At 40.0% G+C, this 25094-nt stretch overlaps 2 protein-coding genes across 2 annotated transcripts; both read right to left on the bottom strand.

Annotated features, from left to right (window-relative positions):
* Nucleotides 1-11477: 11477 nt before the first annotated feature.
* On the bottom strand, nt 11478-16333 carry LOC138353244 (uncharacterized). Its single transcript, XM_069306131.1, has 9 exons — nt 16000-16333; nt 15716-15833; nt 14313-14404; nt 13960-14075; nt 13582-13670; nt 12811-12868; nt 12699-12772; nt 12232-12416; nt 11478-11961 (listed from the first exon to the last, which is right to left on the bottom strand). The coding sequence occupies exons 1-9, from the start codon at nt 16120-16122 to the stop codon at nt 11689-11691; spliced, it is 1128 nt and encodes a 375-aa protein (XP_069162232.1). The 5' UTR covers nt 16123-16333; the 3' UTR covers nt 11478-11688.
* A 2404-nt stretch (nt 16334-18737) lies between these two features.
* LOC138353243 (uncharacterized) lies at nt 18738-21708 on the bottom strand. Its single transcript, XM_069306130.1, has 6 exons — nt 21627-21708; nt 21146-21340; nt 20379-20614; nt 19559-19737; nt 19206-19299; nt 18738-18806 (listed from the first exon to the last, which is right to left on the bottom strand). The coding sequence occupies exons 1-6, from the start codon at nt 21706-21708 to the stop codon at nt 18738-18740; spliced, it is 855 nt and encodes a 284-aa protein (XP_069162231.1).
* Between the last annotated feature and the right edge of the window lie 3386 nt (nt 21709-25094).

Below are 25094 nucleotides of genomic sequence, written 5' to 3'. Positions count from 1 at the left end.
TGAACATAGACATATATATGGTATATAAATCAATCATCAATACATGGAAAATAAATAGTTTCTGGGCACATAGCCTAACCTCCAAATACTGGCATAATCTTATATATATTTTACCACTATATGTTCATATCAAAATCTATAGAAAGATATACACAACACAGTAAATTTATCACTGGTTCCTGGTGCCTGTACACTCCAATAATCAACATGAATATTACAAGTACTCTTGATAGTACTGTCTAGCACACTGGTGCTTTATCGTGACATGGGTGAGACTTGCTCACGACATATAAAATCTTCAGGCTAGAAAATATAGCCAAATAACATAGCTAACTAAAGGGGAATGGGGAGGGAACTAGAACCACCTACTTCACCCTATCCTCCGATGAGAGTCGAGATGTAGCTCCTGGTCCTCGTGTCGGGAACGCCCCCACACTACACGTCGTCGTGTCCTACCAGAGCCTCTCGTCGTCCCACCGTTTAGCGCGTCGTCTCCGTGCCTCCTCACTGCAGGTCCGTCCTCCTCCTTGACTTCTTGAAGGTTGGAGTCGGTCTCCTGGCTGTCGTCTTCTCCCAGCAACGGCTGTCGCCTACGTCTCAGCTACAGTCGTCCGGTTTCCCCAAATAGTCCTCTCTTCCTCAGCTACCCAGTGGCTCTGTCAGCCACTACGCTGTCACGAACTGGTGAATTGCCACAGACGTCAACATACGTCACTGCACGGCTTCACTGCTACTGGCACAGTACCTGACTGGAGCACTTGTTGCTCAAATAACCGTCAATTCCCTCTTCTGGTTCAACACATGAACTAGGGAAGACTTCTCAGAGTACTGGCGGACTTCCGATGACGCGTAAATCCACGGGAGCTGGAATAACTGTCCGACTGACAGGACCACTCGTTGCACGTCCGACCTCTATGACGCGTCGTGTCTGACTGCTGGCGCCAGCCCGGCGCGCTGGCCGGACCCCCTTCCTTCGTGACGCCACTTTCGCCACGGGAGGTTTTCATTGGCTCCCGGTGCCACACTGCTGTCGGTGACCAATCCGGTGCCACTGACGTCACACGGTTTTGGCGGGAGATCAGAGAGGTAAGCGCCATCTTGGCTCCCTAAAGGGCCTATACCACAGGCCAAAATATTACTATTTCACAAATTTCTCGGGTCTCCGAGAACACTTCACTCTCTCCCATATATCAAATTGTAGCCTGCAACGTAGAGAACGCTTGGGAAAAGTAGACATGACTCTTACTGCAGGCGTGGGAGAATTACAAGGGGGGGAACTCCGTCATATACCCCTCCCCTTAAAATAAGAGTCATGTCTGGTTAGTGGATGCGGGATAGGGCATCCGCTACTACGTCGTCCTTCCCCTTTATGTGCTTGACCTTGATCCTTGTCAGACTCTCAGTGCGGGTGAGACTGGTGCCGTCCGCCCTGGACCACTTACTTTCCTCCTCCGGGAGTTCTCGGTCCCTCGGTACACTCAGACCCGTCTTCCGCTGGGTTTCTCGGGACATCGTTCCGTCCTGCTTGGCGGCTCTTCCTTCCACAGTGAAGAAAGGTCTCAGGCGGTCTGCGCGACACACCTGTTTCTTTCGGGGTCCATCCGGCTTCCCAATCTCGTACAACACTGGACCCAACCGTCGCAGCACTCGGTATGGTCTCTTGAACCGCGACCTGGTCACTACCTTTACCTGGCAGCACAACCAATACTTGGGATCCGATCTGAAAATCCCTCTGCGCAGCTCTCCTGTCGTACCACTTCGACATCTTACGTTGCGCCTTCTTCAGGAGTTTCCTAGCCAGTCCCTTCGCTCGAGTGAGACGTTCTTTGAACTTCTGGACATATTTAATCACCGTTCCCACGGTCGCTCCTGGTGTCCATCGTTCCTTCAGCATGGATAGCATGGCATATATAATATAGGTAAATGGAAAGTAAGCCTTCTCAGGACCCACACGTCCTCCTTCGGCCTTACTAACCAATTTGGGGAACTCCTCCTGCTGTAACTCTCCGAGACGAGTGCGGCTTACCCCTGGAGAACTGGTGAGTGTCACCTGCAACTCACCATTCGGGCTACTCTCGCCCTCCACTCGTTCTCTGGGTCCTACGCAGAGGTGATCTGTTCCCAGGCTGTCAGTCGACTCCTCAGCCCCATCAGATCCACAACCTCCTGGTTCTTCGCGTTGTCTCGGTGTCACAGTACAAACTGGGATCGCCACCGGTGCGATTCCCTTCTCGTCCCCACAGACGTTCGAATCTTCGCCTGTCTCCTCGTGTTGTTCTGGGCACTCTTCGCCTTTCATGAGATGCGGGAGGACATATCCTCCACACGCGTCATTCCCCAAGATGACCTGCGCCTCCATCTCGGGCATTGATGTACAGACTCCCACCTCTAGGGTCTGGCAGCCATAATCGGAATTTAAAGTTACCTGGTGTAGGGGCATCCTCACTGGGCCTCCCACAGTGGTCACACTAGCCACCCCCACACTGGTACTTTCGTAACCCTCGGGGAACAGGGTTTCACTTACCAGGGTAAAGTCAGCCCCGGTGTCTCTTAGCATCTTCACGGGGATGGGGTCTGCGTCCCCCATCCTTACGGTTCCTTGACACATGAATGGGTGAACTTTCTTCTCCCCATTCAGCACGGGTTCATCCCGCACTCCCTCGGCCCTCTGGTCCTCGAACATCACTAAAGCAACGTGTCCCCGCTGCTTAGGGCGTCTGCATTCCCGCGCGACGTGTCCGGGTATTCCACAGTTGTAGCAGCGGCCCCTCGGCGGAGACCATCCGCCACCGCTCGCCTTAGCATTGCCTCCAGAGACCGTCACACCCTGTGTCTTTCCCGCCTCACTTGTCGTTTCTTTCCCTGCAGTAACAGTTCCCGAGCTCTCAGCTTGGTTCTCCCCTATCGGTTCTATAGCACCTTTTGATCCTCGGGTGTTCCAACTTGAGAGATGGGACTTGGGAGAACTCTCTCCTGTCCTCCATCCATCCGTCCTTCTATAACTCCTATCGTTTCCGATGTATGCGGGTGGTCGGTTATGTTCCTCTCGGCGTGGGCGTAGGGCTTCTTCTAACATGTCGGCCCGGTCGGCTGCGGCCCTCAGGTCCTTTATGTCCGCCTCCTTTACCCTCATCCTGATCTCAGGAGGGAGCACGGACATAAACTTTTCCATGACCATTAGTTCCTTGATTTCTTCGGCCGACCCCGCTTCTTCAGAGTCCATCCACTTAAGGAACTTTCTTTCCATGTCCCTCGCCGTCTCCGCATACGATTTTCCTGGCGACCGGGTACATTCTCTAAACCTCTTTCTGTAACACTCTGGCGTGAGCTTAAAGGAACGGAGCACAGCTCGTTTTACCGCATCGTAGTTAGTGCATTCTTGGAAGTCGAGCATAGTGAAGGCTTCACGAGCTTCACCTGTGAGCCTCCCTTGGACCAACTCCGCCCACTCCGCCCTCGGCCACCTCTTCATAGCAGCAACTCTCAAAGTGATCGAAGAAACTTTCGGCTTCACTAGGCACAAAGACCGGCAGGTCTCGTTCCCTCACTCGTCGGTCTTCCTGTGGCGGGGCAGGGGCACCTAGTCCCAGTTCAGCTCGCTTCAGCTCCACCTCCTTGTTGGCTTCTATTTCCTGTTGTCTCAGCCCTCGCTCTTCGCTGCGCTGCTGTGCTTCCCGTTCCTCACGCTGCATCTGTGCTTCTCGCTCCTCACGCTTCATCTGTGCTTCTCGCTCCTCACGCTTCATCTGTGCTTCTCGCTCCTCACGCTTCATCTGTGCTTCTCGCTCCTCACGCTTCATCTGCGCTTCTGCTTCTCGCTCTTCTTTGCGCTGCTGTGCTTCCTCTCTCCTCAGCTGCGCTTCTCGCTCTTCTCTGCGCTGCTGTGCTTCTAGCTGCAGCTTCATTATTTCCAGCTTAATGCTGTGCCTGCTGCCGCTGGATCCCCTGCTGCTTCCACCAATACTCAGGTGTTCACCCTCACTGGCAGGTGTTTGGGGCCGTTCCTCCCCCAAAGCTTCGTCTCGAGCCTTGAGCTGAGCCATTATCTCTAGTCTTCTTTCACCAACTCGAGCAGATTTCAACTTTATTCCAAAATGATCCGCTATAGCCTGTAACTGTGCCTTGGTGCACTCTTCCAGCACCTGTACGTCTCTAGAGTCAATAAACCTGGTTACTTTATCATCCTCCATCTTGTGCTACGAGTGTTAACCTGCACCTGATCTCTAACACCACTGCCAAGTACCCCTGCAACCTTTACTTCGATCGATATCCTGGCAAGGTCGCCAATGTTGGGGTTTCACCTCTCTATTATTCTCTACTCTTACTCTGGGGTGAGCAATAGTTATGCTCAAGGTAACTCACCGTAGCCCTGCGGGTCTTCCCTCGATCCTCACGGCGCCACTGCACGCCAGGAGAGTCTCCCAGTCAATCTTAACGGCCTCTTATTAAGAAAGAGTGAGAACACGACTCGATCACATCGACTGTCGTGTGCCCTCCCCAACAATAGGGCTCTACGGTTATTCACAAGATCGCCAACTGGTGTTTAAGGTGGCCAGTAACACCATCAGTGGACTGGTGTATTCAGTGGTAGCCTTGGCAAGGTCATACTCAAAGATCAGGAATCAGGCAGGTACTTATTGTTATCACTCTATGCTTACAGGTATAGTATAGCCACAAGATCAATGGAGGGGATGATAAAAACACAAAGAGAGTTTTGTATTTTACTTAAAATGTATGAAAGATGTCACAAAGCCAAACAATAATCGATAAATCAACTGATCCTGACTCGGCCGGTAATTCCCACGGATATTATGTGATCATAAGGTGGCAACATCTCCCTTCCTCATCAAGTGTCAAGAACAGCTGATCGCAATGGCCTCTCCGCGCGAACTTTGCTTGTTTTCTAGATTCGCTGTTTCGTTAAATTCTCCAATATTACTAGAAACTCGCACACTCGATATTGGCTAAATAAACCGGATTACTCAGTTACACTGTACTCAGGCTCAAACAGTCTTTTCTACAATCAATGCTATAATGATTCACTGTAATGGCTTCACATTGTTCTTCACTCAACAATATATTATGAACTATTAACACTGGAGTTTTCAGTATTTTCTCTCGTTGGCGATAACGCAATAATTCACTGTACTCACAAACGATTATTCACTGAATGAACATAGACATATATATGGTATATAAATCAATCATCAATACATGGAAAATAAATAGTTTCTGGGCACATAGCCTAACCTCCAAATACTGGCATAATCTTATATATATTTTACCACTATATGTTCATATCAAAATCTATAGAAAGATATACACAACACAGTAAATTTATCACTGGTTCCTGGTGCCTGTACACTCCAATAATCAACATGAATATTACAAGTACTCTTGATAGTACTGTCTAGCACACTGGTGCTTTATCGTGACATGGGTGAGACTTGCTCACGACATATAAAATCTTCAGGCTAGAAAATATAGCCAAATAACATAGCTAACTAAAGGGGAATGGGGAGGGAACTAGAACCACCTACTTCACCCTATCCTCCGATGAGAGTCGAGATGTAGCTCCTGGTCCTCGTGTCGGGAACGCCCCCACACTACACGTCGTCGTGTCCTACCAGAGCCTCTCGTCGTCCCACCGTTTAGCGCGTCGTCTCCGTGCCTCCTCACTGCAGGTCCGTCCTCCTCCTTGACTTCTTGAAGGTTGGAGTCGGTCTCCTGGCTGTCGTCTTCTCCCAGCAACGGCTGTCGCCTACGTCTCAGCTACAGTCGTCCGGTTTCCCCAAATAGTCCTCTCTTTCTCAGCTACCCAGTGGCTCTGTCAGCCACTACGCTGTCACGAACTGGTGAATTGCCACAGACGTCAACATACGTCACTGCACGGCTTCACTGCTACTGGCACAGTACCTGACTGGAGCACTTGTTGCTCAAATAACCGTCAATTCCCTCTTCTGGTTCAACACATGAACTAGGGAAGACTTCTCAGAGTACTGGCGGACTTCCGATGACGCGTAAATCCACGGGAGCTGGAATAACTGTCCGACTGACAGGACCACTCGTTGCACGTCCGACCTCTATGACGCGTCGTGTCTGACTGCTGGCGCCAGCCCGGCGCGCTGGCCGGACCCCCTTCCTTCGTGACGTCACTTTCGCCACGGGAGGTTTTCATTGGCTCCCGGTGCCACACTGCTGTCGGTGACCAATCCGGTGCCACTGACGTCACACGGTTTTGGCGGGAGATCAGAGAGGTAAGCGCCATCTTGGCTCCCTAAAGGGCCTATACCACAGGCCAAAATATTACTATTTCACAAATTTCTCGGGTCTCCGAGAACACTTCACTCTCTCCCATATATCAAATTGTAGCCTGCAACGTAGAGAACGCTTGGGAAAAGTAGACATGACTCTTACTGCAGGCGTGGGAGAATTACAAGGGGGGGGAACTCCGTCACAATATATATATATATATATATATATATATATATATATATATATATATATATATATATATATATATATATATATATATATATATATATATATTTATATATATATATATATATATATATATATATTTATATATATATATATATATATATATATATATATAAATATATATATATTTATATTTATATATATTACTGAATATATATATATATATTTATATATATAAATATATATATATATTTATATATATATATTTATATATATATATTTATATATATAATTTTTTATTAAACCTAAAAGGGGTACCACCTCTTGTGCAAGTGCAGGGACACAGCCACGGAGAAGAAAATAAAGAGTACTCAGAGAAGACCTTGTGGATCCTCACTGAACACTTTCATCTTGTCTACCACCCTATTCTTTTAGTATGTGTGTAACTTTATTTTAATATTTCATTACACAAAAAGGGTTACAACATTGGTTACATGCTTTGTACAAGGCTACTCATCACAGGTTCTAGAGTTCCTCCAGCTCCTCAGATGGCAGGCTGGAGCCATGGTTGCAGTGAGCATTTCCTCTGTGGATCGCCACACTAAGGCGCTGAAAGTGGATCAATGGGTCAAAATTGTAGGGGTGATCAAGATCTCTAGATTAAGAGCCCAATACTGTCACCATGGTGACACTGTTGGGCAGCGCCACTCATCCTGTGACTGGACACACCAATACTGTCCATCCCAATACTGCCACTATGAATATAGTGACAGTATTGGGCAGTGCCACTCATCATGTGAGTGGACACACCACCATAGGAGCTTGCCAATAGGAAGCAAACCCTTCATCGTTCATCCTGTCACTTGTACCCAGACACAGCTGGGACTTTCTTAACTGTCTCAAGTGAACAGCTTTGCAAACAAAAAAATTAACATTCGTCAACCTTTAAAATTGTACGTTATCTTGCGGGTGCAAAATGGGGAAATATTTTAAGAACAGTATGTATATGTGACAACCACATTTGTCCTGATAATTTTGTTCAAGCTGGAATTTAAAAGTTCTTGAGAATTTTAGCATTTACGATTTCGTTGGGTAGGCGGTTTCAATGCGGTTCTTAACCCTATGTATTCAAAAGCATCTGTTGTTACTCCTACATTGTGGCTTGTTGAGCTTGAAACCTTTGCTCTTTGTTCGTGTTACATCTGACCTTTTGAAGAAATTGAATGAATCAATATCCTCCAAATTGTTCAGTATTTTAAAGGTTTCACTCTATTACTCTCGCATTTGCTTATCTCTAAGCATATAGATTAGATTTAGATTTAGATTAGATTTTCAATTCAGGTAAAGGTACATACATTGCAGATGAGTTACAAAGGTAAAGACAAGGGCTAGCGTTCACTAGCTCTATTGGAATAGAAACATCTGTAAGACAAGTGTGGGCAAAAATTCAGATAGGTAAGGGGACAGAGCCCGGCCTGCGGCTCACAAAGACCCCCAGGGTAAGGCTGAAGAACTAATACACAAGTGGAGTGATGCAGCATCATCCTCCTCCCTCCCTGCAGAAGTAAGCAGGGAACAGCTCCTCCGACAAAATGACAGAAGGATTAGGATAACAAGAGCACAATCTAGTGATGACGAGTATGAGGAACCAATCACAGCTCAGGAAGTAAAGGGGGCTATGAAAAGGATAAAATTACAGCACCTGGTGAGGATGGCATCACCTACGACATACTCAATGCACTGGTGAAGTGTCTGGGAACCCAATACTCCACCTGTTTAACAAGTCATTCCTAAGTGGAGTGTTGCCCACACAATGGAAACATGCAATAATTGTTCCCATACCGAAACCCAATGACCCTGGCAATTACAGACCTATCAGTCTCATGTCATGCACTTGCAACATGTTCGAAAGGATCATCCGAAACCGACTATTGCACAAAATACGCAGGTTAGGGGATGTGGGTCAATGGATTTGTTAAAGGACGAAGCACAGCAAATTGTATAGTTAATTATCTGCCTAATGACACAGCTAAGTACTCCCAATAAACTCTCTCCTTGGGGCAAATATTTTAAATTTAAAATACAATACCTAAAGCCACTAATACGCATAGCGTTTCGGCCAAATATATACGAAGTAAAAGCCAAACAAAAACCCATTACAGCAGAGTAGGACCCATAAAAGATGAGACTAACAATGCAACCCATCCTCGACTCTAGTCCATTACATTCAGCGGTCGACCCCACAGACGCATTCATAAATTTTAACATGCTGTTCATTCAAAACGGGAATTTTCTCAAGTATAAATTAATATTATAATATATTGGCATTTTGTGTATATATAGGCATAGGATAGGTTAGGTCAGGTGTTTAAGTTCTGTTGGCGTTTATTTGTATTTGTAGTACGTGGGTGAAGCATTGATAGTGTTGTGATTCGATCAAACTTCGTCAGTGAAGCACTTGTTCCGGATATGTTCGAATGTCAGCAGTTGTGAGTCGTGTGTAAACCGCTTTTCATTCATAAACAGGGGGTTTGGCGGGTGCATGGAATCACTTTTGGATCTTTGTTTGGAGGACGGGCTGAACAATGTTAATTTTAAGTTGCACGATAAAAGGGCAGCAAACACACTGATCGAATACTTTACATCACTGTTCACACTAGAAAGCTTGAATGACATCCCATCACCCACACAAATGTTTGTCGGAGGTAAAGAGAATGAATTAAGGGAAATACCAATTACACGCTACACAATCAGGAAGAGCATTGACAAACTAAAAGCCTCAAAAGCCCAAAGTGTGAATGTATTGCAGTCCCAAGTCGTAAAGGAACTGAACTGGCAAATTCACTATGTTTGTCAGTGAAACTCCTTTTCAGAAAATCCCTGGACCATGGAATAGTTGAAGGTGATAATGAGACCTTACTAAGTGATCTAAATGAACTTCAAAAATGGTCAGATGACTGACAAATGCTTTTTAATGTCGATAAATGCTAGCCCTTACATGTGGGCCACAACAATCCACTTCAGAACTACCAAATTGACAGCACTACCTCACAACAGATAGATGAAGGAAAGGGCGTTTGAGTCAGAATGCATCATTTCGCCTTCTCGCCATGCCCTGTGGCTGGGGGGATTGGTGCCCTGAAGCTACATCAACACCCTATACCCCCCCGAAGTGGCAAGGGGAGTTAGGGGACAATAATATTGCTCAACAAGTGGAAGAGGTAATTAAAAAAAATCATACCAGAGCTTAGTCATCTCTCGTATCAGGAATGGATGAGGGCCACTAGGGTAACAACACTGCAGACCAGGCATGACAGGGCGGATCTCATAGAAACCCATAAAATACTAAATTTGGAGGATGTCAATCCGGACAGTTTTTTCAAAAGGTCAGACGTAACACGAACGAGGAGCAACGGGTTCAAGCTCAAGAAACCACAATGTAGGTCAGAAAACCAAAGATGCTTTCACCCATAGGGTTGTAAACCCGTGGAATCGCCTACCCGCACATGGCATAACTCTGCTTGGTATTAAAATGCTGCAGCGAGTAATCCTTATACTCGCTCCATTATCTCATTATCTTAATAGCATAACTAATTAGCACTAATTACAGAAGCTACAATCCTTTCCCCAATTACAGGTAATACTCTTCTCAGCTTGTTGGAGGGAGCTGAGGTGTAATCACCATATAAGCAAGCGATATGACGAATGGAGGACAGTACAATTTCCCCATTCAACAATGTAGTACTCGGCGTGTACAGTTCTAATCGACCCAAGACGCTACAGCTTCGACACAGAGCAGACAGCAGACTACGACCGCATCGAGCCGTCACGCTCTCGCTCCCCGAGTTCAGACACTCACAATTTGCCATTTGCCATTATCTTAATTTTATTGTACATGTGCTTAGGGTTCTACTACCCAAAATCATGCATGTCCCTTAATTATGCCATACAAATCTGCTATTAGAACTTTTACCTGAATAAACTTTTAATATTCTTTATGTAAAGTAGTACTGTTAATTTAGTACTTGTGACGTGGATTGTTATGGCCCATATACAAGATCTTGCATTTAATTATAATTTGATGATGTGGTTTGTAATATTTTCATCTATGTTATTGGTATATATGACAAAACCTCATGTAAATCAGGTCGGTAGGTAGGTGTGGCAGTCCGTCTAATTACCCAAAGCTTCTTAGTACAGTATACATAAGTAATGAAACACTACGATATATTTACTCACTATATTGTTGGTGCTGAATGTAGATCATCATGAAAAAAAAACTTATTTTTACTCTAAACTAACATAATTTTATAGCAAAATTGGAATCATCTAATTACCCAAAGCCACAACATTCTCTCTTTAGCGCATTTATTATGCACCCTATACCCATCTTGTGAGCCGAAGTGGAAAGAGATACAGAGGCTTATTTATTGTCATGTTCCTGCATGCCAATGTGAGAAGGAATCCACAACATTTTTATATTTACCCTCTTGCTAAGTATTCTTATATATCTATGTCTAGCTTCCAAGACAAGCACGTTATTACATGATTGCAAACTGTTTATTGCTCGTAGTGAAGAAAGGGAGTCAGAAATAATTAAGCTGTCTACTTCAGTGTTGTTAATAATTTCGAGTGCTACCAGGCTTAGAATGTAGACTTCCTGTGTTGAACTGCGAGTTAAGTTTCGTATAATTTCGTTATAAAATATGATTATTTCAGAGTAAAAATGTGTATTTCCATGTTCTACATTCAGTACCAACATTATAGTGAGTAAATATATCATATTTCTTCATTACTTACGAAATGCTAGGAAGCATCATCTCAAATGAAGTAGTTTCCTGAACCTACTGGGCCGTCATATCTACACTTGAAACTTTGTACGGAGTCTGCCTCCACAACATCACTTCCTGATGCATTCCATTTGTCAACTACTGATACTAAAAAAGTTTTCTGTATCTCATTTGGGCACTCATTTTTCATGTTTACCTTTTTTTTGTGTGTGTGTTTTTTGAAGGAAAGCAAAGAAATTGCACATAACTACAACTACAATTTATTTAATAAGCATTTCTAAACTAAACAAAACTTTGAGGGTAATTAATAAAAATAAAAACTAATTTGAAAACAAATCTTTCTTGAGCAACATAGGGATGCAAAATTAACATGACGATGATTTGGGCAAAGAACATTTGCCAACCCAGGGGTAGAGAATACTTGTTATTTTCTCTTAGCTTTGCTACTTAAAGCTACTCAAATCAAAGGGAAGAGTGTTTCTTCCATTTCTTCGTTGTCAGTCTGTGACTCAATACTGACTACACTGTTGTCACTGTCGGTCTCGGAATCCTCGGAATCTTGACTGTCTGTTTGAAATTTGTTGTACTCTACTTCCCTGTCTTCAGAAAACAGGTTAGTTGCCTCAAATAGTTTAATTTGATAGAATTTTTTCATATTTAGCAAGAGGGCCGTAAGTCCACTGGTTACATGCTGGAATGATGACTTCTTTATTGAGTATTTACCCTGTTCCTGTAAAACAAACACACATCATTATTTCAGGCATTTTTTAAATTGAATGTTTGTTTTCCTAACAAGTGTTTCATTTAAACTTTAACCAGTAAAAGTGATAATGAAAATATATTACAATTTGTGTCTATAATATGCTTTTACTAATTTTACTTAGCTTAGACACAAACAACAATGATTAAGCTACCTGTTAAAATAATTACCAAGTAGCTATAATGCAATAACATTTATTTCAGTGGAGTAATTAAGTTAATATTGATACCTGATACTAACTTCAATTATCCAAGAGGGTGGAGCACTTTTGTTTTGTACATCATCTAGTCTTTGTGTTATCTCAATCTTTTTTCTGTAGAAATCCAAGTAACTTTTCATTTCCAGTTGAATGACATTTTGTTCTTCCATAGTCCTGTTGTACATATGCAGCTTTTCTGCAGCATTTCTCTTTTCTTGAAGAGTAACTTAAAATATTCAAAAATAAAATATAAAGTAAATTATTTAATAAGGAACATGAACAAATCTGTCATTGTAGGATGCATGTATTATGCAACAACAATGCAATCATATGTAATCATTTTTAAGGTATCTTGTTAATATTATTATCTTAAAAATATAAATTAGGCATGGACTTCCATTTGTCCATTACCATAATGAGTAAGTTTGAAATAACATGTTAGTAGCTAACAATATTTATCCTCATTGACAAGGCCAATATGCACAGAAAAATAACCAAATATACTTACCATTATCAGTTGGTTGAGGAGTGTCATTATACCATGGAAAGTTGCCCTCTTCATCAATGTCCACACTAAGTTTTCTGTATTGTCTTCATTGTAGACCGCTATCAGTTCCCACAAATTTTTCTTGTCTGCTTCAATCTTTGCACGGTATCGTGATCTCATTTTGCTTGAAACTGAAAGAAACACTTTGTTACTAGTAAATAAGATTATAGTTGATAAATTTGTTTTGTATATACTTAGTAGTGAATACCTACACAAAAGTAGCAGAACACACTACATAAATATTTGCCAAGCACTTTTTTTTTAAACAAGCTTAGGTATACACAGCAATGTGCTGCTATCCTATTATGTATGAAAGACCACAGTGTAGATCAAAAACCTCACAGGACAGCCAGTCATACATGGAATCTGGAGAGAATATGAAATGTAAGGCTGATCTATTAGCCTCCACTAACAAAATCGGGGTACAGCACAAGAATATCTTCCAATATTCCTGAGTGTATGAAGTAATAACAAAACTCAAAGTAAATCATACCATTTGTTCTGAAGTCATTGATAACAGGGCAATCACATATATAGTGATAGACAGTATGTCCTAGCTTTTGTTCACATAGTTTACAACTGGAATGATTTCCATTGGCAGATTCATTACCTGCAGGCACCTGCCATAGATATTGATATCTCAACTTAATTTTGACAATTACCTATAATTACATAGGACAACATCTAAGTGAGATGGTATCCATACAAATCTACCTGAGAAATAAATGACATTAGATGTGTTTAGATAAAAAAAAAGTCATTGTTTTCTTGAAGTGTTTTACAAACACTAAAAGATTTCTGTTTGTTTTATCAGTCCCTAACTTATACATAAGCTTTAACATACCTGCTACACTGGATATGTGGGATTTCTTGGTTCTAATTGAGTCACATACTAACTCTATCCCCTTTTGAACATCATTTTGAGAAACTGATCTGTTGAGAATAGAGGATACTATTTACTATAATGTTTACTAAATTCAAACATGTAAAGACCCTGATTAATTAAAAAAAAATTAACTTAAATTTTTAGGCAATGGTCACAATGGCATTTTATGATGGCTGACAATTATTGTACAAGAACTAAACAATTAAAATAATAAAGAAATGTTTTGGCAATTTTATGATTTATGGTACTGCATTGATTTTACAGTACAATAACCTTGTTAAAATATATAAGAGTATTTCAAAACAGTGTTTCTTACTATATATTTTACAAGCAAACCTTTTATTTAAACTCTGGGCTAAGTTGGTTAACTCTGCAATCCAGATGAGAAGTTGTTTTTCATCAAGAGATAAGTCAGCTAACTCCTTTCTTATTAACTCTGCAGCTTCTTTTGCCTATCAACAGGATGAAAAACTGCCCTGTTAGTATAATAAATGTTGCAATTTTTATTTAATATTTGATATTACAAAAAAAAAAAACAATCCTTACGAGCCTAACTGCTGATGAAGGCTGTTTAATGGCAGTAAATGTTATTTTTATTTTTATTTTTGAATTTTTTTTTTCCTGTGCACTTATATTAGTGATTCATGATCATTGTTGCATATATTCAATGAATAAAGCAAATTACTTGCCTTACAAAATCTTGAAGCTAGAACACGAGCTAAAGAGTCATGTTTACGTTGGTTCCAAAAAAATGAAGATTCACTAAGTTCTTCTTCACGCTCTGAAAAAAAGGAACAAAAAATAACTCCCTTCAATGAATATGTAAAATGAAAATAATTCACTTTTGTGCAGGCGATGAGTCACAATAACGTGGCTAAAGTATGTAGACCAGACCACTCACTAGAAGGTGAAGGGACGACGACGTTTCGGTCCATCCTGGACCATTCTCAAGTCAATTGTGATGAGGAAGTAGAGACAGGCAATAAATAGGCTAGAGAGAGCTGAGGAGCAAAGTAAGGTGTATTTTAGGGGATAGTAATAATAATAAGAGCTGCAGAGGGCCTATTGGCCCATACGAGGCAGCTCCTATTATAACCACCAAATGAGAAGGAGATAGGAATAAGAAGACGATAGCAAGGGAGCGTAGGAGAAGACAATGAACAGAAAAAAGGGAGAAGAGAGAAAGAAAAGGAAAGAGAAAGAAAAGATAGATAAATGGAAGGGGTAGGCTTATGTTAGGTCACATTTGTTAGAAAGATTACAGCATTTGAGTATATACTGTGAAAGGGAAGAGTCCACAGCAACAAAGCCAGGACTCAAGTTCATGTTGGGTACATTGTGTATTAGAGCCGATTCAACAAGACGGCGTCTGTGGAGAGTAGAGGCAGGAAAGATTATTTTGGAAGAAGACCAATCTATGGGATGATTAGAATCCCTCACATGGCAGAAGGGAGCATTGTTAGTGTCTGCAGACTTGACACTTCTCTTGTGTGCTTTAAGTCTGTCATTCAGTGTACAGCCAGTTTCGCCAAAGTATTGTACAAGATGAACAGGAAATAGAGTAGACAACAGCAGCAGGAGGACCATTTTTTTTTTTTTTGAGGAGCACTGTGAACTAGATTGCAACGAAGTGTGTTAGTTTGTTGGTGTGTGTTAGTTAGTTCTTATTCCTATCTCCTTCTCATTCAGTGGTTATAATAGCAGCTGCCTCGTATGGGCCAATAGGCCATCTGCAGCTCTTATTATTATTACTATCCCCTAAAATACACCTTACTTTGCTCCTCAGCTCTCTCTAGCCTATTCATTGCCTGTCTCTACTTCCTCATCACAATTGACTTGAGAATGGTCCAGGACGGACTGAAACGTCGTCATCCCTTCACCTTCTAATGTGTGTGGTCTGGTCAACATTCACTTTTATACTATCTATAATTTACTTGCTATATTAATCAAATCCAATTCATATACAAAAAGTTGTAGGGTGACACCAGGTGTTGCTAGTTACTGAAGTCATCTTCATTACACATAATAAATATCACTAACAAGTTTAAATAGATTATACCTTCCTCATTGTAACAATGCATTATAAACTAACCGGCTTTCAACATGTTTTTGGTGGTACTGTTGTACCGCGACATATAGCTGAAAATTTGCTCGGTTTCTTCACCTGTGGTCAAACCACTTCCGTGCTGCCAGCGTCCTCCATACAAGACCTATAATTAAGATGTAACACACTGTAAAATAATTACAAGGAAAGAATATTAGTCGATTGCTCAAAAATTTAATTATGACTAAATACTTTATTCTGATTAATAGCTTTTTAACCCTAAAATAACGTTACATTTATACCCGTTACTTTGACAAATGATAATTATTTACCTGGCAATACCATGCATGTGCTTTTGCATGCAAAACACCTAGGAACGGCTTTGTCTCCAGTAGGGTGAATTTCTTATTTTTTTCTTGAATTGTCAGGGCCCATGGCCAGTACTGTACTGGCATATGATGTCCTGGCAGATGTACTTGGCACTTTTGAAGTAATTTATATGGAGATAGTGTGCATAGCCAAAAACCTCACCACGAGTCATATTGCACATTTTGAGAATTACACCATGCCGGCATGATGCAAGGCTTATGCCAGTCTGGTCCAGGGATTTGTGTGTATACGATTCGTTTCGTGCCGCTTTCCACAACGAGACACCACAATTTTGGCTGTTCTGCAAATCAAATATAAATGATATATATTATATATATATATCATATATATTATATATTTATAAAATATATATATATATATATATATATATATATATATATATATATATATATATATATATATATATATTTATATATATATATATATATATATATATATATATATATATATATATATATATATATATATATATATATATATATATGTCGTACCTAGTAGCCAGAACTCACTTCTCAGCCTACTATTCAAGGCCCGATTTGCCTAATAAGCCAAGTTTTCATGAATTAATTGTTTTTCGACTACCTAACCTACCTAACCTAACCTAACCTAACTTCTTCGGCTACCTAACCTAACCTAACCTATAAAGATAGGTTAGGTTAGGTTAGGTAGGGTTGGTTAGGTTCGGTCATATATCTACGTTAATTTTAACTCCAATAAAAAAAAATTGACCTCATACATAATGAAATGGGTAGCTTTATCATTTCATAAGAAAAACAATTGAGAAAATATATTAATTCTGGAAAACTTGGCTTATTAGGCAAATCGGGCCTTGCATAGTAGGCTGAGAAGTGCGTTCTGGCTACTAGGTACGACATATATATATATATATATATATATATATATATATATATATATATATATATATATATATATATATATATATATATATATATATATATATATATATATATATATATATATATATGTCGTACCTAGTAGCCAGAACGCACTTCTCAGCCTACTATTCAAGGCCCAATTTGCCTAATAAGCCAAGTTTTCATGAATTAATTGTTTTTCGACTACCTAACCTACATAACCTAACCTAACCTAACTTTTTCTGCTACCTAACCTAACCTAACCCATAAAGATAGGTTAGGTTAGGTTTGGTAGGGCTGGTTAGGTTTAGTCATATATATACGTTAATTTTAACTCCAATAAAAAGAATTGACCTCCTACATAATGAAATGGGTAGCTTTGTCATTTCATAAGAAATAAATTAGAGAAAATATATTAATTCAGTAAAACTTGGCTTATTAGGCAAATCGGGCCTTGCATAGTAGGCTGAGAAGTGCGTTCTGGCTACTAGGTACGACATATATATATATATATATATATATATATATGTTACGGACCCGAGCCCAGCGTCCGAGCACAGAGCAGTGACGACCGCGCCATCTGTGGGTCAGCTCCCGAAACCCCCCTCCAAATGGACGACGCCACCTGGTGAGGACGAGATATACTGGCCACAAGGGCTAGTTTCCCGTCCTGATCAGCTCATAACACAGCTGCTGCTGACCTCTGGTGAGGTGGAGCTTAGACAGCAACGCCATCTATGGAGTGGATAGGTGGGCGTTTGTGTCTAAGCCTGTAAGTGAGGTGCCCTAGAGTGTCCCTATTACTGATGACGTGTCTGATTACAGAGTCGACCTGGGACTGCTGTAATGGAAGTTGGATCAGTCTACCCAAGGCAGCCGTCTTGTCTCCAAGTATTTGCTGCAGCTGCTGTGAGTCGCCCCCCCGGATGAACACTGTGGTGTTAGCCTGCCTGTGAAGTGGCAGTTGAGGGATTGTCATACCCGGGACTGACTGGTGGAGACGCTTAGCCACTGGGGTGTTGTGGAAAGGAGAGTGACCTGTGTGATCACACGAGGCTCTTGACTAGGGCTCGCGACCTTAGTATCGATCGTGGAGTAGCCTAACCAGCGTTGCTGTTTGGAACCTGCCAGCTACAGGCTGGATTTGTGGTTGAAGGCCTCCACGACGGTGCCCCCAGTGGAACTGTGATTTGGCTGGCCTGTGGCCAGGGTAGACTCAAGAGAATCGAAGGATTCATCGTAAGGCCACAAGAGGACTAGGAGCTTAGCCTTGTTGAGCACCGTGAACGTCCAGAGTCTTCAGAGGAAGACTGCATTGTGTATAATAGTGTTTCACCCCCCCCCCTCTTGTGTAACCTTTTATATATTATTTATGGTGACGGTAATAATTATATTATTAAGTTTTTGCCTTTGTCTCCCTTCCCCTTTTATTTTACTTGCGTTACGGATCACATCCCTTGAAAGCCACTACTAGCTTGGGGCCGGATACCCTACCTCTAACAACATCAGAGAAAGAACCCGGTTGCAACCCGAGAGGGCCGTAACAATATACACACACACACATATATATATGTATATATATATATATATATATATATATATATATATATATATATATATATATATATATATATATATATATATATATATATATATATATATATATATATATATATTATATGAATACAGTATATATAAAATATATAATAAATAATGAAAAGAACCTAACCTGATGGGTTATATAAAAGTGATATAGACCAACAGAAATATAGCATCTTACTCAATATGGCTTCAGACCCCAAAAATCACCATTCATATGGTGCATGTAGCTCTTGACAAACGTTGAGTACTCTATGTTTTACTTGTTGACTTGCCTGTGGGTTAAAAAAAACTAACTACTTGTTATAATATATATATTAACTCTGTAAACTGTAAGACATCATGACTGTCTTTTCCCAATGGTGTAGTGGGTTAAGACACTCGCCTGGCATTTCGCGAGCGCTTTGTCCTGGGTTTGTATCCTGGCCTTGGAAGATTTACTGGGCATCAACCCTTAACTATGGCCCCCCTCCCTTCCTGTTTACCCAACAGTAAAATGGGTACCTGGTTGTTAATGGATTTGGTGGGGTCATATTCTGGGGAACATAGGATTGAAACTTGCTTGAAACACTATGCGTGCTAGTGGCTGTACAAGAATGTAAAAAGTCTTGTATATATAAATAAAAATATAAAATCTATATACAGTTTACAAAGTCTGTACACATAATATTTACCTTTGTTTTTAAGCTCTCTATATGGTTAAGGTGATTAGTCACATCATTGTCAGCAGCAAAGACACTCTCTGAACAATATGATTCCCTCAATCCTCTGAAAGAAACAAAATGACAGTATTTACATAATTTACATTGATTTGTTTTCAATTTTGATGATTGTGTAAATATATATTACTTAATGTTGTAATACATGAATAACGCTATTATGTATTGCATGTAAGAATTTTTCAGATATTGATATATTTATATGACGAATAATGTATAGTGATATATAAGTTGCCCTAATAGAAATGTATTAATTGTTGAAAAATAAAAATTTATCTTACAAAAGGAAAATTATTTAAGAACTGTACCTTCCAACTTTTTCATATCGGAATAACTTTTTGTTTCCATCAATATGTATGGCAAATGGGTTAGTATGACAAGCAGGGCACACGGTCTTATTGTAGCTTTGGACATTTGCAAGTTCATACTGCATAAATCTCCACTCCTGGAATGTTCTTTTAGCAGCTTCAAAGTTGATGCAACCATCCTGAAATATATACTGAATATAGAATTTGCATGGATTAGCCCCATATATTGGGGGAGTGGGTAGCACAAGTTATAGTGCAAGATTGAACAACTACGTTCCCAGCCTAGTATTGGGAACCTGGTTCCCAGCCTAGTGCTGGGAACCTAATTCCCAGCACTAGGCCCAGATGTGGCTAAGCCATGCAAGTTGCATGAGTTAGCCATATATATTGGGGGAGTGGGTAGCACAAGTAACAGTGCAAGTTTGAAGAACTACGTAGGAAACTATAAGGATGAAATTAATGCTTTTTAGTTTTACTTTTGAATAATGTTTTGAACAGCTGAACAGCTTTTAATTCAATAAAGAGTTTACCAATTAGGAGCAATAACCAATTACTTTATTTGCATAGAGAGTTTGCACAGATTTAGTTTGACTCGGGGGATATCAGAGAGATATTGATTTCTGGTGTGGTGATTATGGGATCCTTTACATCTATCAAGGAAGAGTTTCAGATCAGGATGTGCATTTAGGAACAAGGTTTTGTACATGTAAGTGGCACAAGAGAATGTGTGGAGTGGGTTCATATTTTTATGTATTATTATATATACAGTTTAATGTATACAGGTACTTACATTACATATATAAAATTAATAAATACTTACTCTTCCATTATGAGAGCCAAGCGCTTGGAGCGCTATTAACAAGGATTTCATTGATAAACCTGGACTGTTCCTTTTAAGGAAATGCCAGTTGTTCAGGAGTTTGGTGCTGAAGAATGTGTTACTTTTCCTGGCTGATGAGCAGAAGTATCCACCATCATACAACATCTTAGCATCTGCAGGAAGGCTGTATCCACACTCTTGACACTCAAATATGGGCAGATAAAGGTCATACCTGCCTAGAAAGCTTAGTTTTAGTATTTATTCCGAAAATAAAGCAGCTTATTTCGAATCTTTTGTAAAACTCATCTCCATCTCTGAATGGATATGTTTGTGTGTCTCAAAGATTGAAGTCCACATGCTTGGGTATGGGTATCGTCACTAGAACTTCAGTGATGCTACTGTATTCAGTGATGCAAATACTCCTAGACTTATGTGTTCAAACTTAATATTAAACAAAATATACCTGAGAGCATTATGAAAGTACACATGATGTCAGAACTTTTTATGTTCAGGTTACAGTCTTTTCAGTTACAGGAAATTTTTGGCACAGGAACTGGCACAACAGGTTCTGAATAAGAAAATAATAATAAACTTAGCAAAGATTGCATATTTAAATAATATTCAGTAAGTCAAATGCCATAAAAATTGAATTGGTTATTGAGTAAAAAATTTATTTATTTTTTTCTTTCAATATTTTGGTACTTATATTGTAAAGGCTTGGTAAAAAGAAAAGTTTTCATATGTAAAGAATTTTTTGGTTTACATACGCCAGTCAGTAAATGTCCCATTAAGGTCAACAGTCACAGTTGGTGGCAATGCTTCATAATATCCACTGGCCCAGGAAAACCTATCATGGAATGGGTTTAAAAAATGTTTTTTCATATCACAGTGGTAGCAGAATAGGCGATGACAATCTTCACATTTGATGCTGGCTTCAATCATACATTTGAAGCATTTTGTGTCTGTCAAATGAAAATATTTGAAAACATATGTTCAAAAATATCGCATCTTTGTCAAAAAAGACTTCTGTACAGTTTCAGATCATGCAGAATTAGGGAAAAAAATATGGTCTATACGTATACATAAACATTTTTCATTAGTGATAAAATGCTTCAGGTATATTTAAAACGAAGTATCCACTCTCTATTCAAAAAATATCACTAAAAAAAATGCAAATATAATAAGTTGTAATGTAAACTGATATGCTGATGTAAATAGACAATATGCTAATAAGTATTGTGTATGTACCTTCAACTGGAACAGCATGCCTACACACCTCCCACTCAAATAGAATTGACCGACTTTCTTCCCAAGAAATTTCAGCCTTCATTCTTCTTTACTGCCATTGAGAAATCTTCATTTGCGATTCTTGGATTTTTTTTATTTCTGCAGCAAGTTCGGCAGTGGCTGAAATTATTATACTTTAATTATAATCTTACACTGATTTTTAGACTATCTTCTATAGCTATTTTAAATTTCACTCAAACTATGAGTCAATATTTTGACCAAAAAATATTTTTTTATATAAATTTAAATAATTTTATATATATATACAGTATTTATAATTTATAATAATATTTTTACAAATGTGTTTATAATATTACCCCTTTATCCATTTATCTACAACCATATTTATTCATCTATCTATACACCCTTGACAGGACACTTGCATCAGGAATGACTATGAAAATGGCCTAAGGGTCTTTATAAGCCATTTAACTTAAGCCTACTATGATCCACCCTACATACATCAAGGACCCAAGTCCTTTCCCCTGCAATTTCAGAGAGGATAGCCATATATGATATTATATATATATATATATATATATATATATATATATATATATATATATATATATATATATATATATATATATATAATTTTTTAATAAGACAAAGAGTACCACCTCTAGCTGGAAGAAGGGGGACCCATAGCCTCGGAGGAAACCACACATAATGCATTGGAGGGAATGTGGGTCCCCTCCAATACAGTTTCTGTGTGCTTTTCTCCTACCACCCCCTTCCCTTTTTTTTTTTTCCTTTATTGTGTATTTAAAGGTTACAAAACATACAAGACAAATGCCGAAAGGTTATGGATCTCTTGAAGCTCCTCCGCTTCTGGACAGGAACCGAGGACGCAGCAAGCATTTCCCCTCTGGATCGCCACACTGAGACGCTGAAATAAAAAACTGGAAGCCCTTGGGTCTCTGGTGACGTCAATGAGCTTGGACCCCAATTCCTTGAGAAATACCAAGGCACTCTTGCCCCAGGGGCCATGCGTCTCAGACGCTATGGGAACAAAGAGGTATTGACCTTCCAGTCGCCTGTACTTGAGTGATTTTGCTGTTTCCCTGTGGTTGGCCGCCCCACCTGCTTGATCAGCTCCGAAGTGTACATAGGTGTCAGCCAGGGTGGATACACATGTGTAGTCCCACACCAACTGTCTACCCTCCTTCCATGAGTATATGGTGATGCCATCAGGGCGAAGTGCTGGGAAATCCGGGTTTTGGACCCCTAGGATGCGAGGTTCTCTCTCCGCTGGGCACCCAGCTGAGACGAGGCTTCTCTTGATGATGTCATTGACCTCGTTGTGTCTTGCATGCTAGCCCTTTGTGCTTCCGCAATGCAACCCATGCAGTCCGTATTGGTCTGCTTCCACCCTGTTGCAAATACACTTGTATTCAGTGTGAATTGGGGCACCAAGGCGGAGGGCCACTGCTACACGAAGGGATTCTGGATCTAGGCGCGTGCCCATTGCAGACATGGGTACTGCCAGGAGGAAGTCTCCTGCATGGGGGGCACGCACTGCTCTGAGGCGGGCTTTCTCCTTGTCTGATGTTGCGACGCTTAGCATGGCATCAGCTACTTTTTCCACTAGAGGGTGGTCCCAGCCGGACTGTTTGTGTTGTTTTGTTGGCTCTATAATGGTTGCTGGGGCTGCAAGAACATTCCACTGATTTGAACATTCAGTGAAAGCAGGATCGTGTATTCCTGCTGAATCTCTCAGGGTTGCAGGTAAAATATCTCTGACGAGGTCGTGCGATGCATGAGAGGAGGAAAGGAAGGCTGGTAGAGCAATTTGGGAGGCTATATATATATAAATATATATATATATATATATATATATATATATATATATATATATATATATATATATATATATATATATATATATATATATATATATATATATGCGAACAAGCCTGAATGGTCCCCAGGACAGGACGTGATGGTCAAGTGGATTAAGGCGTCTTGTACATACCAGATGCGTTGCTTCTGGGAGTATGGGTTCGAGTCACTTCTGGGGTGTGAGTTTTCAGTTACATATATATATATATATATATATATATATATATATATATATGTCGTACCTAGTAGCCAGAACTCACTTCTCAGCCTACTATGCAAGACCCGATTTGCCTAATAAGACAAGTTTTCATGAATTAATGTTTTTTCGTCTACCTAAACTACCTAACCTAACCTAACCTAGCTTTGTTTGGCTACCTAACCTAACCTTACCTATATATATAGGTTAGGTTAGGTTTGGTAGGGTTGGTTAGGTTCGGTCATATATCTACGTTAATTTTAACTCCAATAAAAAAAAATTGACCTCATACATAGTGAAAAGGGTAGCTTTATCATTTCATAAGAAAAAAATTATAGTAAATATATTAATTCAGGAAAACTTGGCTTATTAGGCAAATCGGGCCTATCTAGTGCTTTCATCAGGTTAACACGTCTCCTTGGTAGACTAAGCTGTGGCTTACATGTATTAAGAGAGGTGATAGCTTAAAGCCAATATTCCTGCACCTCTTATTTGTTCACTTGTTATTACTCACTTGCCTTAACGTAACTTTTCATTTTGTCATTTGATTATTCTTATTATTTTGATTGATTGATTTTATTATACGAATTTGTATGTCCATTTTATTCATGTTTTGCTTTTTCTAACGTAATTAAAATCGCATTGTTAAAATTACTTGTGTTTTGTGTGTCTTCTCATTACCTTACCACAGACGAAGTTCCAGATTTTCTATTTTTTTGTTTCTATGTGACGAGGCCATACCCCTAGCTTTTGAACAGCCGAACACCAACGCGTTACCGTCACAATATATATATATATATATATATATATATATATATATATATATATATATATATATATATATATATATATATATATATATATATATATATATATATATATATGTCGTACCTAGTAGCCAGAACGCACTTCTCAGCCTACTATGCAAAGCCCGATTTGCCTAATAAGCCAAGTTTTCCTGAATTAATATATTTTCTCTAATTTTTTTCTTATGAAATGATAAAGCTACCCATTTCATTATGTATGAGGTCAATTTTTTTTTATTGGAGTTAAAATTAACGTAGATATATGACCGAACCTAACCAACCCTACCTAACCTAACCTAAGCTATCTTTATAGGTTAGGTTAGGTTAGGTAGCCAACAAAGTTAGGTTAGATTAGGTTAGGTAGGTTAGGTAGTCGAAAAACAATTATTTAATGAAAACTTGGCTTATTAGGTAAATCGGGCCTTGCATAGTAGGCTGAGAAGTGCGTACTCCCAGAAGCAACGCAACTGGTAACTACAGGGCGCCTTAATCCGCTTGACCATCACGGCCGTCAAAAGGAAGTGATAGCCGAGGCTATTTGAGCCACTTCCCCGACGGCAACTCGGAAGGTAATCTTGGGCATAG

This window comes from Procambarus clarkii, chromosome 56, assembly GCF_040958095.1.
Source record: "Procambarus clarkii isolate CNS0578487 chromosome 56, FALCON_Pclarkii_2.0, whole genome shotgun sequence".
Taxonomy (NCBI): domain Eukaryota; kingdom Metazoa; phylum Arthropoda; class Malacostraca; order Decapoda; family Cambaridae; genus Procambarus; species Procambarus clarkii.
Note: the sequence above shows the minus strand (reverse complement) of the source record. Positions and strands in the feature narration are given on the sequence as shown.